This window comes from Dendropsophus ebraccatus, unplaced genomic scaffold (genome assembly GCF_027789765.1).
Source record: "Dendropsophus ebraccatus isolate aDenEbr1 unplaced genomic scaffold, aDenEbr1.pat pat_scaffold_597_ctg1, whole genome shotgun sequence".
Lineage (NCBI taxonomy): Eukaryota > Metazoa > Chordata > Amphibia > Anura > Hylidae > Dendropsophus > Dendropsophus ebraccatus.
In genome coordinates, this window is record NW_027210196.1 from 76,998 (window position 1) to 92,019 (window position 15,022).

Consider the following 15,022-nt stretch of genomic DNA (forward strand, 5'->3'; position numbering starts at 1 on the left):
TTAATTATGTATAAATAATCTGCCCTTACATTTATCTCGGCATGGGAAAGTGACCTCAGTGTATCCATTACTGAAGCCAACAAGCTAAAGATCTTTACCGTGACTCATAGGCTACCTACTGCCTGCATTGCACAGGAAAAGAATTAAGATTCTGACCAGATGGTACAGGTAACCGAAATAAACTTATTCCGTATGGAGTCCCTGATGGCGGAAGATCATGACAGGGGGTCTAAAGTTGAACATTTGTGGCTCCCTTGGTCCTCCTACAAAGATAGCCCTACCTTTGCTTTGCACCTTGCATGAGCATCGCTGGTGCACCTTTGCCCACTCTGATTGAACGAGAACACAGTCCCTCTTCTCCCTCTCCTTCCCCTTTAGTACCTTCCCTCCCCCTCTCCTCTTTCTTTTCATTACTACTCTATTCTGCTATTTCTTTTTTTCTTTATTCTAATCTTCTAAACTAAAATGTGCTTTATATCAATATGCACACTGTTGCTCTGCTTTTTATGAACGTACCATCAGAATACACCAGTCATTTCCCTAGATGGATAGATGTCAATATTTCTGTTATATTGATTTCTGTTACCTGCTTCCTCCTATTTAACGTGATATTGTGATGGCTTTGGTTCTTCCAGTTTTTTATTTTCTTGGATTGTACTGTATGCAGATTCTTATTGCAGGGACTATGTCCCTTCTCCTGCATTCTCTCTCTTTTCTATTATAAAGTAAAACCTTTCATTAAAAGTTGATTTACAAAAAAAAAAATAATAATAATTTTTTAAAAACTGAAAATGCTCTAATCTCCTATCAACTTTATGTGGTTCATTACTTAAATCAACCACTTGAGCATTGAAAAAAAAAAAAAACCCTTGCACTCGCTCATCTCTAGTCTTTAGGTTACGTCTCCAAGCAGCAAGCAAACAAGCTTCTACAGAGACATCACTATACGTTACTGTAACAAGGTTACCCCCCTACCATGTGCTATTTATAATACTGGTTTCTTTTTACATGACAATGGGGCTTTTGAACCCCTCAGGCACTGGGTATGACTGATAGACCTGCACCCCAATAGATATGACCACATCCTACTCATTTCCAACCACAGAAAAACTTCTTCGCAAGGTTTTTGGTTTTAATGGCAATAAACACAATATTTACCCTTTTTTTTCTTCATCACTTCATAGTTTTCCTACAGAATAATTTTGGTAGCAGCCTCTGGCCACCATACTGCACAGATATCCATAGGTGGTGACCAATCAAGAGGAGACTATGTACGGTAGGAAACCAGAACAAAACCTATTCTCAGAAAATGTATAAAACCCCCATTAGACGGTATTCTCATACTTTAGAGATACAGTACTTTTATGCCATGGCCACGTGCCAAACTACAAATCATCCAGAAACAAGATCTGGTGCACTCTAATAGTTGCCACCTTTTTGAATTTACTACTAAAGAATGTTGGGCTGCATTCACACGCTCCGTGTTCCTCAGGCATGTGAGTCTGTTACAGGCATTCCACGTCCGTGTTCCGTGAGGAACACAGAAACGTATGAATGCAGCCTCAGATTTGCAGTATTAGGCTACGTTCACACAACGTAAGTTCCATGGGAATCACGGCCGTGATTCCCACAGAACTTACATAGTGCTGCCTTCTGAGGGAATCCCGGACGGAGTGTATACACATAGTATACACTCCAGCTGGGACCCCTAGCGGCGCCGTAGAAAACAGACATGTCAGTTTTCTGCAGCCGCAGAAAACCCTGTCAGTGCACACTATGGAGCGAGCGGCACCGGCCGCACACTCCATTTGTAATGTGAACATAGCCTAAGGGTATGTTCACACTGAGCAAAACAGGCAGAACTCCCGCCTGCCTCAGGAGCTCTATGGGTTGGTTCATGCACCTCTGCCGCTCAAAGAATTGACAGGTCAGTTTTTTGAGAGGAAAACGACTGAAGCGAAGGCACACAAGCCCTCCCATAGAGACACTGTGCGACACTAAGGCAAGCGGGATTCTAGGGCGGGAATTCCACCTGTTTTACTCAGTGTGAGCGGGCCCTAAGAATACAATCATAGAAATATGACGTGTATATTACATGCAAGGACCCTGACCTGCAATGCATAGGTCTTCCCCTCATATAGGTATAGCTTCAGGCAGTGCCTGTCTCCTGTACTCACTGTGCTGCTGTGTCCCCGAGCTCTGCCTTTTCATATTATGTTGATGCGGTATGGAGCAGTGTATAGTCAGCCCCCGTTGTGCAGGTATACAGAACTACTGGTGTTTATATAGTCACAGGTCTATTGAACATATTTAATGTAATCAGATAGTTGCACACAATAGGTGTCCTGGCACTCATCCCCTCCCAGTCACACTGCACGCAGGTGATGGATACAGAATGCAGAATCCTATTTATAAAGAATCCTAGTAACAGCCTCCTAGTGACCGAGCACTAGGAACATGTACAGTAAATACAAAAAGAAAGGGAAAGCCACATATTCAAGAGCTACATCACCTGCCCATAACTCAGGGCACTGCTCAATAGGGCAGTAAGTGCCACCTGGCATTGTGCCACTTGTTGCTAGGTAGATCAGCACAGGTGAATCACTTATGTAAACACCAGATGGGTTTTCATTTGGTGTTTGATTTTAAAGTGATATTCCGGTATAAAAACAAGTTTGCTAGAGCAGGTGTAAGAAAGAAGTTGTACTTGCTTACCTCAGTCCAATGCAGCTCCTTCCAGTCCCTGCTGCTTATCACTTATGCATGCTTCCAAGACGAGGCATCTGCCCGCTCAGCCAATCATTGACTAAGATAGGACACCACTGCAGCTACTGATTGGACGAGCAGGCAGATCCGGTTTTTATATCTCAGAACAAAAACTTGTCTGGCACACACAATAAAACTTATGGCCATACAGGTGCTCACTGCCATGGATAAAATACAGAAGCAAAAGTTCCGGTTCGCATGATCTGCATTTGAATCCCGGTGCAGCTGGAGGACCTCCTGGAAAATACATATATAACCTTGTATCCACCATCGCTAGGCAGCACATTTAGATGCCAATTGCTAAATGTTTTGGTTCCCACAAACCTGAACAAGCTCGATCATATCTCAATTGCAATACTGCTATAGAAAAAACAGGTTCTTAGTAGGGATGGCCCGAACAGAGTTCGTACGAACCCGAACCATCCGCAATGATTACGGCTGTCTGCCCGCTCCGTGCAGCGGGCGGAACGCCTGGAAAACTGGGATACAGCCATAGCCATAGGCTGTATCCCAGTTTTCCAGGCGGTCCTCCCGCTGTACACGGAGCGGGCAGACAGCGGTAATCTGATGCAGAGCGTTCGGACCATCCCTAGTTCTTAGCATTAGATGAAATGGTGTGTACTATTCCACCATGGTAAGGGGACCTCATTAGAATTTTTGTTCACCCTACATGGCCAGAATTTGTAGGCTTACTGCTAGCCCAGGAAAGTCACATGCATAGTGTACGGCCTATCCTGCTGAGGTCACCATAACACACACTATTTCATTACATAGTATGCTAAGAACCATATTTTTCTTCTGCAGCAGTATGGCAACTTAATCTATTTTACCATGTGCAGCGTGCTACTTTACTTGATTGTATTTGCTTCGCTAACTCCTTAAGGATAAGGGAGGTGTCCTTTATGATTCCACTATATTGAGAAGTGTGTCCAACTATCACATCTTGGTGGATATTACATTCCAGACCCACAGCCAATAAAGGGGGCATTCGATTTGAAAATACTTCTGTAAAAGTATACGATCGCGGGGATCTGACCTCCCTGGCCCCCAGGGATCTGTGTGTCGGCCGCCTGACCCCCGCCTCTATTCATTCTCTCTGAAAGAGCCAAGTGCTGTACTCTGCTCTCTCCGGTGGCTCCATAGAGAATGAATATAGCCACAGGTCACATGCTGACCCATGGCTCTTTTTATAACCCCGGAGGTCGGACCCCTGCGATCTCATAAGTGTTCCCTATCATGTAGATAGGTGACAGTATTCTTAAAATCAGAAGACCCCTTTAAAATGGAGTTAAGCCTCCTTTTGCAGTTAAAATACCATTTCTACTGTGAAAGCTTTCCACAAGAAGGTTTCATACATTTTAGACACTGGTGTTGTGTGTATAGGTGCACAGTAATGCTGGAACAGTAGACCTCCCTTTAACAATTGAAAGCATACAAAGGTCTTATTGTCTTTTGTTGCACTCCCTCCATACCTACAGTACTGATTCTAAATCGGCTGGCAGCAGGTGCATACACTGTAGGTTTACAGATTGATGATATTGTAAGGAGATGAGCGAACCGTTTGGACTTTTGGTCCGAAAGCAGTTCGCTCTCTCGTCATGCCTGTGATCCCAGCCGCATAGTTGCGCTACCGGGAATACGCGGCCAGGATATTCCAGGGAATCAAATGTTGAAATCCCTGGAATATCCTGGCCGCACATTCGCGGGATCGCAACTATGTGGACGGGATCACCGGCATAATAGAGCGCCGATGCCGTCGGACCAAAAGTCCGACAGTCCACTCATCTCTAATTGTAAGGTCCAGTATATCGCAGTGCCACTTTCACCAAGATGATAAAATGAAAGTTTAAATAACCACATCACCTACATAACCTTCCTGGGTCTGACCAACAACGTTCTCCAAAGAATAGTACGGCCTCTCTGGAACATCTGATTTGTCAATATTCAGAACACCATAGGCAGAAACAGTAGAAATTTAAAATAATGGCACTATGTGGGAATGTGGTCACATGAATGAGGCAATCCTTTAGATAAAGAAGTCCCACTACTTCAGGTGGGGGCAAAGTTCTTGTTCTAATGCTAGATGACCATTGTAAGGGTCCTATTACACATAGCGATTTTTAATGACTAGCAAGTCAATTTTTCTGTTACACCAATATGATATTCATAAAAACTAGAGTTCATGGTGCCAAAAATAACAGCCCAACCAGCCCTGTAGGTGGAAAAATAAAAGCGCTATGGCTCTTAGAAGGTGGGGAGGAACATTGCATTAATCTGACCCGGACTTTTGTGCATCAAAGGGCTCTGTCTTGAAGGGGTTGAGTAAAATTGTCAAATTATAAACCTATATATCTCAGGAACGGAAGGATGTATTGAGAAGCTGTAAATAGATGATATCAGAGCATCCCGGCAACTAATGTTTTGGCTATTGGAGAGTTAGGGCCCTATTACACGGGACAATTATCGTGCGAAAAATCGTTATATCAATCAGATTTAAAGGACAACTCCCGCGGGACCCCCCCCCCCCCCAAAAAAACAAAAAACAAAAAAAAAAAACAGACACCATACTCACCATCCCTCCGGTGACGATCCCCACTCGATTCGCCCGCCGTCCAGCGATGTCTCGGACTTCTGGGTCCAGGGGATGGAAAAGGCTGCCAGTGCGCTTGTGCACCAGCGCCTTTTCATTGGCTGGAGCGCATCACATGTCTTCCAGCAAGCTCAGCCAATCAGGGCTGAGCAAGCTGGAAGCCATGTGATGCGCTCCAGCCAATGAAAAGGCTGCTGGTGCGCATGTGCACCAGCAGCCTTTTCCATCCCATTAACTTTCTAAGAAGACGCCGAGGAGGAAGAAGACCCGGACTGCCCCCCCGACTGACGTCATAGTCACCAGATGTCGCCCGGGAGATGTCAACATGCAGTTTGTAGACTTACAGCAGGAAAAACAAAAAGGAGTACAAAGCCACAAATTACAGATTTGGAATCAGCATCCTTTACCCTACTTACAGATGACTTTAGTTAAGGGTTTTTAGGAGAGTCCCTGTCATCAGAGGGCCGTTAACTCTATTTTACAAAAGTAAATTTGCTGATAAGAATACACAATAGGGGCTTGTAAACCAATTTTCTGATATCTTAAAAAAATGTTACTCATTACTGCCCCATGTTTTGAGACGTGGGTGTCACGTTTGCACTTCCTCTAAAAGGGGAGGTTTAAGTGCAGAAAGTTAAGGGGAACCAATCACTATTATACATATATCCTAATAGAGATGCTAAGCGTTGTATTATCATACCTGTGTGCCGTCATACTAGGGAGTATACTGGAGAAAACGCTGTTTTATTCTGGCGCAGTCAGGCCATAACTGGTCATCTGAGAGGTGCAGGGATTATTGACAGGCGAACAAGCTTCTATTGTGCCTCTTTGCCTGTCAATCATCTCTGCAGAGCGTGCTGACAAGCAGAGAGCCATGACTAGTCACGGCCCAGACGACAAGTTATGGCCTAACCATCTGCAGCATGCGCCAGAATAAAAAAAAAAAAAAAATCTCCAATATACACCAAGCATGGCAAGACCACGTTGTAGCATCTCTATTAGGAGCCGCTAACAGCATTATATACATTATAGTGATTGGTTCCCTTTAAGGCACATTATATGCAAAGACAAAAGTGCCAATGAGGAAAAAAAAAAAAAAATCACAAATTATAAATTCCCTTCTTCATGCCCAATATTCACAGTTGTACAAGTTTTCATAATCAACCACAACACTGGACAAATAAAAATTACAATGCAAAGAACATTTTGTAAATGGATATTTATTATTTACTTGACCAAAGAGGGACGCAGTCATACGAAACCTAAAAAGATAAAATATATAGGTTATTAACTAGTTATAGTACAGGACTACACAGACTTTATAAACGTGCCATACAGTGTATGATTAGTAAGCTCAGCTACAGATTCAGTTCAAATGTACGGCTGTGTTTTTTGCACTGGTGAAAATTCCCCTCGTGCTTTAAGTTTCTGCACAAATTCACCAACATGCTTTTTCTGAACTACAGTATATATCTTGAGCAAAGTGAAAACCACACGTTCAATACCATCAGGGGGAAGAATACAAAAAAATACAACTGTGATAATGATAAATTCCCTCCCTTAGCATCCAGCTCTTTAACCACATGCCAATCCAGTGCAGATTATCTTGTATCTGCTGGTATTTTAGAGGTTACCAGTCATAATGTAGTGCACCACCTCAAAAGACTTGCAGTCAAGCACTGCCCTTAGAGGCCATGTACTAGGCTGGCATCCCCACTCCTTGGAGGGGTCGTCCGGCCTAAGCGACTAACGCATGCTGCTGCAGGGGACATACCTGTGCTATATACTTACCTGTCCCGCTCCTGCACAAATGCTGGTTCCAGAGCCTCCCACTTTTATCTTCTTTGCAACTTTTGGTGACGTGCTGGCCGTTCTGCATAGACCGCTCTATATAGTCTATGCTGAGCACCCATTTCCTATAACAGCACGCCACGAAAAGTTGTGGAAAATATCACTATGGCAGGGAGCGGTGGATAGCAGGAGGCTCAAGAAGCAGCAGTTGTAGAGGATATGGACAGGTAAGTATAGCACTGCTAAGTCCCCCACAGCCTGGGCAGCAAGGTACATTAGTCGCTTTGGCCAGACAGCCCCTTAAGCAAGGCGTGCGACTGCTGATGTCCATGCTTTGCTGCAGTAGTCAATGAAGGACTAACTGGTGACCACTGGCACGGCTGCCCTGGATCTGCAGGAGACTGAAGAGACCAGATTGTTTCTGGGAAATGTCTGGCTTTTTTGGCACAACCACTGTAATATTAGAAATAAAATGCTATACAAAGACTTATTACAACATTGGACCAGATATCGGCTAGCAATACTACCATCAGACCTGGTCAGAAACTTCAAGTATGAATGAATCTGTAAAAGCAAACTAGCATAAAGAATACTCCCTGGCACTGCTCTTGCTTTGGTGTTCCCCCTTGAAATGCTTCAATGGCTTCTTCATACTTGAGCAGGGGATGCTGTAGCAATTTACTGGCCTCAGAAATCTCTTCAAGTACCGTATGTGCTGCATGTGGGTGCAGAATGATGTGCACAATGTAAGAAACATAGCGAGTAGAGGAGGCACGCGTAGCTTTTTTTAACCTGGTCTGCATCCAGATGTGAAATAAGATCAAACTCCCCCAAAACAGCGCAATGCACTGGTGTAAGACTCTAGGGACAATGCTGGTGTGAACGTATACTAAACTTTATACTACACTACCACACTATCCACTAAATACTAAGTATCTATATTAATTATTCTGGTATTATATATTTACAAAACTGTGTATGATCATATTAAGAGCAATTAGCAACCAAGACAATGCTATCAAATCTATCGCCATCATGCTATAGAGCAGGTAGCACTGAGCAGACTTATGTCTTTCTGGGAAAAGATTCAGTATAACTTCAATCAATAAATTACAAGTTATACTGAATCCTTTCCCTATTATGATATATATCAATCCGCTCAGCTCCTTCTGCTCTATAGCATAATGCCAATAGCTTAGGTAACATCTCACTTAACAAAACTTTCAAAATGTCACAGACATGCCAAAAGTTTTGGTTGTCAAGTGTCAGAACTCCACCGACTGCAAGAATAACTCGGCTGTGCGCTTCTCCTCCTGGCTTGCTGGCCAGACTCTGAACCCTCAATTTTTGACATGTTAAAAGTTGTGTTAGGTAACAGTAATGCGTCAAACAAATTCACACAACAGTATGCTTACAGCTACAATACCATAGGTCTGTAAGCACAGCAGAAACAGACACCAGTCTAAATCAAAAAATTTTTTTACCTTAGTTCATTCTCCTTATGAGTCTGTTGATCTGGTCCTCCCTGTTTCCAGCGTCACCACCTTCCACAAAGTGTGTGGTTTTCTTCTTCATACCACCCCTGGGGGAGGACAGTTTGAAGGGCCAGAGGAAGTTGTTTGCGGCTTTAAAGTTTTTGCCAACTGTGTAGATCTCATGGATCAGATCTTCAACACAAATGATGCCACGCTTGCCTACAAGACAAAGCAAAACCCTCACTATTGATGTCTCTGCTGATATCGGTCTTATTTGACTGATTGACTTGCTGTTTTGTATTGAACACCTCCCTCTGCCCCTTTTCATCTCTTTTGCACCTTAAAATTTTCAGTAAAAGTTTGAGGGGGGGGGGGGGGGGGGGAACACCATGACACAGAATCCTGAATACAGAAACAGATGTTTAGAGAAAAAGCTCAGTACTAGGTATTGTCCTAAATACACAGGCCTAATCTGAAAGCATACAATATATTCTCTCTAAACTCTTTTAGAGAAAAAAAAAATGCTGGGCTTTGTGTGTATATAGAATAACCAGTAATAGGGAGACTGTGATCCCACTGTATAGAGCTCTAGTGAGACCACATCTAAGGTTAGTTCGGAAAAGATCAGAAAAATGAGAAAATATTACTGAAATAGTAGTAAATACTTGGAACAAACTTTGTAAAGTCAAGAGTAAATGAATGTAAGCCTGTTTGGAATCAACATCTTTCTACCATAAAAAAAAAAAAAAAAATACTAGGTGGCCTTTTTCTGCCAACAGCCCTTTTATGTATGACATACCAAGGAACTTCTCAATAAGAGAGTTATCAGTCAAAGGGATACGCTGCTTCTTGATCTTCAGGTAACCACGCTTGTAGATCAATTCCTTAACTGATTTCAGGTTAGGATAACTGCAAAAAAAAAAGACCACAACAAAGCCATATTAAAAATCTACACAACACATGGATATATATATAAATATATAACGCCCCCTAGAAGAGACATATCCCCAGTGTATTGCTATCATGCTTTCTACGCTGATGTACAGCAGCTTGTCATTCGCTGATGGGATGTACAGAGCACCCTTTCCTCCCCTCACAATATAGCAGACTCCTAACGCTAGGTTAACACTGCTTTTTTGCAGTCTGATTAACGCATCAGTTTCACGGAGAAAAAAAAAAAAAAGGGGATGCAATTGTGTGCCAACTGTTTGGGTCTGTTTTTCCATTAACTTAACAGTATTATGCTGACCTTATAGAACACACAATTCAAAGGGACAGAGCTTTCTCCTAGTTTTGACCTGAATATCCCATATTTGTCCGAAGCCAGCACCATGTCACTCACCCCCAGGCAATGTAGGGCTCCACCAGTCTGAGCATATTGATAGATGTCTTGTTGAGTTTCACAAAGGTGCCATTGAAAATCTGACGCAGACGGAGGAGTTGCAATACCTTACGCACCTTTGGGCTGACACCATTGATACTAGAGGGGAGAAGGGGGGGGAAAAAAAAAGTTATTTGTCGAGTCGCCTACGAAGATCCATCAATTCAGAGAAGCAAGAGTTATAGCAAATCTTAACATTTATAAAGACATCTTATGCAGCAACATTAAAAAGAAGTCAGCAGCATGTGACTCAGGACCTCACTGCCATACAGTGCAGATCTTCAGGATAAATGTCCACCTGACAGCTGAATTATATGACAAAAGCGCCTCTATCCACCGATGTCAGCGCTATCCTGGCTTACTCCTCTAGAGCAGGGGTCTCAAACTCAATTTACCCGGGGGCCGCTGGAGGTAGAGTCTGGGTGAGGCTGGGCTGCATCAGGGTTTCCACAAGAAAAGCTCTTACACAAACATTCCAATGTCATCAAATGTTTTTATTTTTTCATCTGTAAAACCCCTAGCCCTCCTCCCTCCCCCCACAAAACTATCACTCCCAGCCCTCCCCCTCCCACAAAACTATCATTCCCAGCCCTCCCCCCTCCCACAAAACTATCACTCCCAGACCTCCCACCCACACAGAACTATCACTCCCAGACCTCCTCCACAGAACTATCACCCCCAGCCCCCCCCACACACACAAAACTATGATACCCAGCCCTCCCCCACACACCACTATCACCCCCAGCTCTCCCCCACACACCACTATCACCCCCCGCCGAGAGTACTCTTACCTGAGGGCTGGCGGGGCATGACTTCACCCAGGCCGCACATCCCCCTACTGATTGGCTGGACGTGCGGTCCGGGTGGCGTCATGCTCTGGCGCCGCGCAGGAGTGGAGCTGAGCGCTGCGGGAGGAGAGGGGCCGGGGCGCTCCGGCAGAGAGCTGCACTGCACATGTAACTACAAATAGAAGATAGATGTGCCGTGTTTCTGCCAGGGCCCGGGGGAGGGGCGCTCCGGCAGAAACACGGCACACCTATCTTCTATTTGTAGTTACATGTGCAGTGCAGTGCAGCTCTCTGCCGGAGCGCCCCCGGGCCGCACTTACAGTAAGCTACCATTGAGGTGGGGGCCGCAAACTAGTGTCCCGAGGGCCGCAGTTGGCCCGCGAGTTTGAGACCCATGCTCTAGAGGCTGCATTCACAGTCAGTAAGAGCCTCTGCAGCCATCATATGCTGTTATATCCACTCACCATACAATTCTCAGCCTGTCAATGGGCACAGAAACATAGGGGGCGATATATTAAACTGGTGTAAGGTAGAAGTGTCTTAGTTCCACCTTTTTTTTTTTCAAAGAATGTGTGAGGAATGAAAAGTGGAATCTGATTGGTTGCTAGGGGCAACTAAGACACTGCTACTTTACTCCAGTTTGATAAATTTCCCCCATAGTGTCTTATTCATACACTTTCATGCTGCGGATTCGCAGGGAGATTTGCTACAGAGCCAGTCCCATTCATCCCTAAGAGCACATACTCGCTGTATGTGCGTTTACCCCCTGCAACCGAGAGCATACATTACCTGATTGGCGACGCGGCTTCAGACTCCGGTCCCGCTCAGCCAATCAGTGCTGCCATGCACTGATTGGCTGAGCGTGACCGGAGCCGGACATGCAGCCGCGTCGCCGAGCAGGTAATGTATGCTCTCTATGAAGGGCTGCGGGCGGCAGGGGGTTAACGCACATACTCACAGCAATCCCGCTGCGAGTATGTGCTCTATAGGGATGAATGGGACTGGATCCGCAGCGGATCCGGTAGGTGTGAAGGCACTCTTAAAGGGTATTTGGGGAAAGATGCTGGCATATCTATTTGCATCTAGACACACAAATTACTAAAGTACTCAAGATATCCAATAAGTTTTCTAAAGCATATTTTGTTGTGTCAAATCTGTTGTACCATTGGAAAAAAAAAACAAACAAAAACACGGGTTTGTCGTCTACAGTAACCAATCACCGCACGGCTTTCATTTTTCAAGAGCAACATAAGATCTAAAGAAGTGCTCCGTTACAACAGACAAGCATGTTAGACCGTTTCTGCCCATTTCTACCCACTCGCTGGTCACATGACCTGTCAATGGACAAAGTTTGTGCTCTAGTAAACACATAGGAGTAAAGGAACAACAAGTTTAGGTTTTTTTAATTTCTAAGGACCAGCTTCACCCGGATGTCATCACAGACACATCAGAGTTTGTATTATGGCTGAAATCCCCAGCCTTACTGCAGGTCTGGTAACCTGAAATGACACCTGCTAAGGGACACTGGCCTTAGAGATACAAAGGTTACACAAACCCAGATTGGAGATGAAAGTATTGAAATTTTCCTTTGATTTCATGATCATTGGGGGTCCCAGTGGTCAGACCTCCATAGATTAGCTTGCTGTCCTCTATCCAGTAAATAACTTTTGGAGATGGAAAAACTCCTTTAAGCGAATAATCTAACCATACAGTTATCAGAAGATGGCTGTAGAATTCCCATAAATCGTTAGGGGGCATTCACACGTTTGGAAGATAAGGAGCTCCAAGCATCATAATGATACAAGATGCCAGGAGGTCTGTGGCTCATCTTCCATGCATGGGCTTAAGCACAGAACATGTGAATGCCCCCTTGCTTACTATCAGCTGCCAAAAGTTTTGGTCAGTTGGAGTCTTGGCCTTTCACCATGACAAGTAGGGAGAAGAACTCAGCTAAGAGCTTCTCTCTGCACACTGCAAGAGACAGGCACCGCATTTTCTATAGAACCCATCTCCTGCAGCATGGTGGGGGTCCCTGGGCCCATACCTTTTTGCAATGTCTAAAGTATTCTTAACAATAAAATTCTAATGCTTCGCTCACTGTAGCACTGCCACAAACTCGTCCCTGTCACAGGTTGTGTAGGTGTGAACACAGGAGCGTGGCTTACCCGCGGATTCGGATGACAAAAGCCAATTTGGGCTCAGCGGGGACATAGTAGTTTCCAGCTTTACGGGCCATTCTAGCCAGGCGGATCTCCTTTCTGTACATCTGCCTGTACTCCTTGTAGTAGCGCTCTGCCCTCTTGTAGATGATCTTCCTTTTGTCTTTACGGGACTGAAAATGGCAGAAACATACGGTAAGACACATACAGTATATACACAATCGCCACCTACACCACAAAACAATCACCCCTTACCCTTTTATCTTTCAGGATCTTCCTGATCCTCCTGGCCTTGGCAGCCGCAAAAGCCTTCCGCCTCTTCAAGAGGGTTTCTGGAACGGCTGGCAGCTTTTTCTCCTGTTTTCCTCTGTAAGAGAAGGAGAGCACAGTTGTATGATATAATCTGCCACCATCATTACCTATAGACATCAGATACTACTGCTGAGGATCTAAGTTAGGGATCTAAGGTAAAGCTTTGGCTGCCCAGGCATGGTGGGAGTTGTAGTTTTGCAACAGCTGGAGGGCTGAAGGTTCCCCATCCCTGATCCAAGTCACCGTCTCCCACTGTGTGGCAAAACTAAATGGTTTAGCTATCGGGGCACAACGGGAATTGTAGCTCTACCACAGGTTGGGTAAATTCTGTGCTGAGGATTGGAGTTCAACAAATCTGTGTCTGACTCCCGCAGCTGCATAAGTTGGAGTCTGGGCAACCCTAGGGGGGCATCCAACTCCTGCACCCGTGGGGAATCAGCCTGATCCACAGTGCATTACAGTCAGGGATCATACACAAGACATTCCTGGTGGAGTGGCCATGTTTTGGTAACAATGGATAACCCCTTTAAGCGATCTTAGAAACGATTGCAATTACTATTTTTCTTACTAATTTTCTAACGATTTATTAGTCTAAATGCAGATAGTTATAAAAACCAAATCGTCGCTTCAAAATCTTTAATTGATTGGTCAAATTATCGCTCCGTGTAAACGCAGCATAATAGCCTGCAATAAAAAAAAACAAAAAAAAACCTCATACTGTCCATTGGAGATATATGTACATGACATCTCTAGACCAGAACATGTCCTACATGATGCGGGTGTATGGCACACACTGTATACACTGTATACTACTCCATGGAATAGCAGAGCGGCATCTAACACATCACTGAATGACACTATATTATTGGAGATTACACAAGAACACAATGTGAACACAGCCTTACAGTATATATTAATATGGTAATATTGGGGACTATTGGGTTAACCAAGCCACAATACACAGCACCAGGTTCTCTATGTATATATAGATACAGCTAAGGCACTGTACACACAGCTGAGGTGACCGCTCACACTGACATTTATTCAGGAAACAGCAGGGCTCAGCCAGCACCAGGCCGCAGCACTGCCGGCTAGGAGCGAGTTCACACATTGCCGACAATCAAGAGCAGAAACGCTCCGATCTCCATCAATACACTGCACGGAGTCATCTCCGTAATCTCTGACACCTCTGAGGCTGAAGAGACGAGGCGATAAACCCCCGGGAGGGGATGATGACGGCGGATTTCTCAGAGGCCATGATCTACTCACTCTGTCCCCGCCATGTTCACCACCGGAAAAGAGGGTAACGCGCATGCGCGGCAAAGAACTTAAGCACGCAGCTGGATGACGTCATCTTCTCGCGCGACAGGAGGCGCTTTACAAAGACGTAAAGTGGAAGTGAGAGTGCGCGATGGGATGTCAGCGTGTAGCTCGTATCTGGTGGCTAGAGTTTGGGTATTGGTTATACTTCACGCAGTAGCACCGTATATTACTATAACACGTTATCACTGCCGGCAGTTACCTGCGCTGTCCCGGATACAGTGCCCTGTGAGAGGGCGACAAGCTGCGCAAGGGGGCGCTAAAGCAGCACTGCAGCCTTGTCATTGGATAGACCCCTCGGATAGACAGCCTCGGATAGACCCCTGCTGATAAAAGCTAGGGGGGCCTATGCTAGTTACATCACCATCTCAGTGTTATCCAGCCTGTGCCTCTCAAGCTGTCCTAACACTACAAATCCCAGCATCCCCTCTCAGCTGCTG

At 44.8% G+C, this 15,022-nt stretch overlaps 1 protein-coding gene across 1 annotated transcript; it reads right to left on the reverse strand.

Annotated features, from left to right (window-relative positions):
* Positions 1-6,560: 6,560 nt before the first annotated feature.
* LOC138777655 (large ribosomal subunit protein uL30) lies at positions 6,561-14,579 on the reverse strand. The gene is made up of 7 exons (XM_069956319.1): positions 14,532-14,579; positions 13,206-13,317; positions 12,957-13,123; positions 9,965-10,102; positions 9,422-9,531; positions 8,632-8,841; positions 6,561-6,618 (listed from the first exon to the last, which is right to left on the reverse strand). Exons 1-6 carry the CDS (start codon positions 14,543-14,545, stop codon positions 8,633-8,635), a joined length of 750 nt encoding a protein of 249 aa, XP_069812420.1. The 5' UTR covers positions 14,546-14,579; the 3' UTR covers positions 6,561-6,618; position 8,632.
* Positions 14,580-15,022: the final 443 nt, after the last annotated feature.

Bases quoted from the DNA above. Each gene is read 5' to 3' on its own strand.
- LOC138777655 (XM_069956319.1), bottom strand. The intron at 9,532-9,964 runs GTGAGTGACATG...TTTTTTTTGCAG, and splicing joins GAGCCCTACATTGCCTGGGG to TTATCCTAACCTGAAATCAG. The intron at 8,842-9,421 runs GTATGTCATACA...TTTGTCTTGTAG, and splicing joins TCTTATTGAGAAGTTCCTTG to GCAAGCGTGGCATCATTTGT.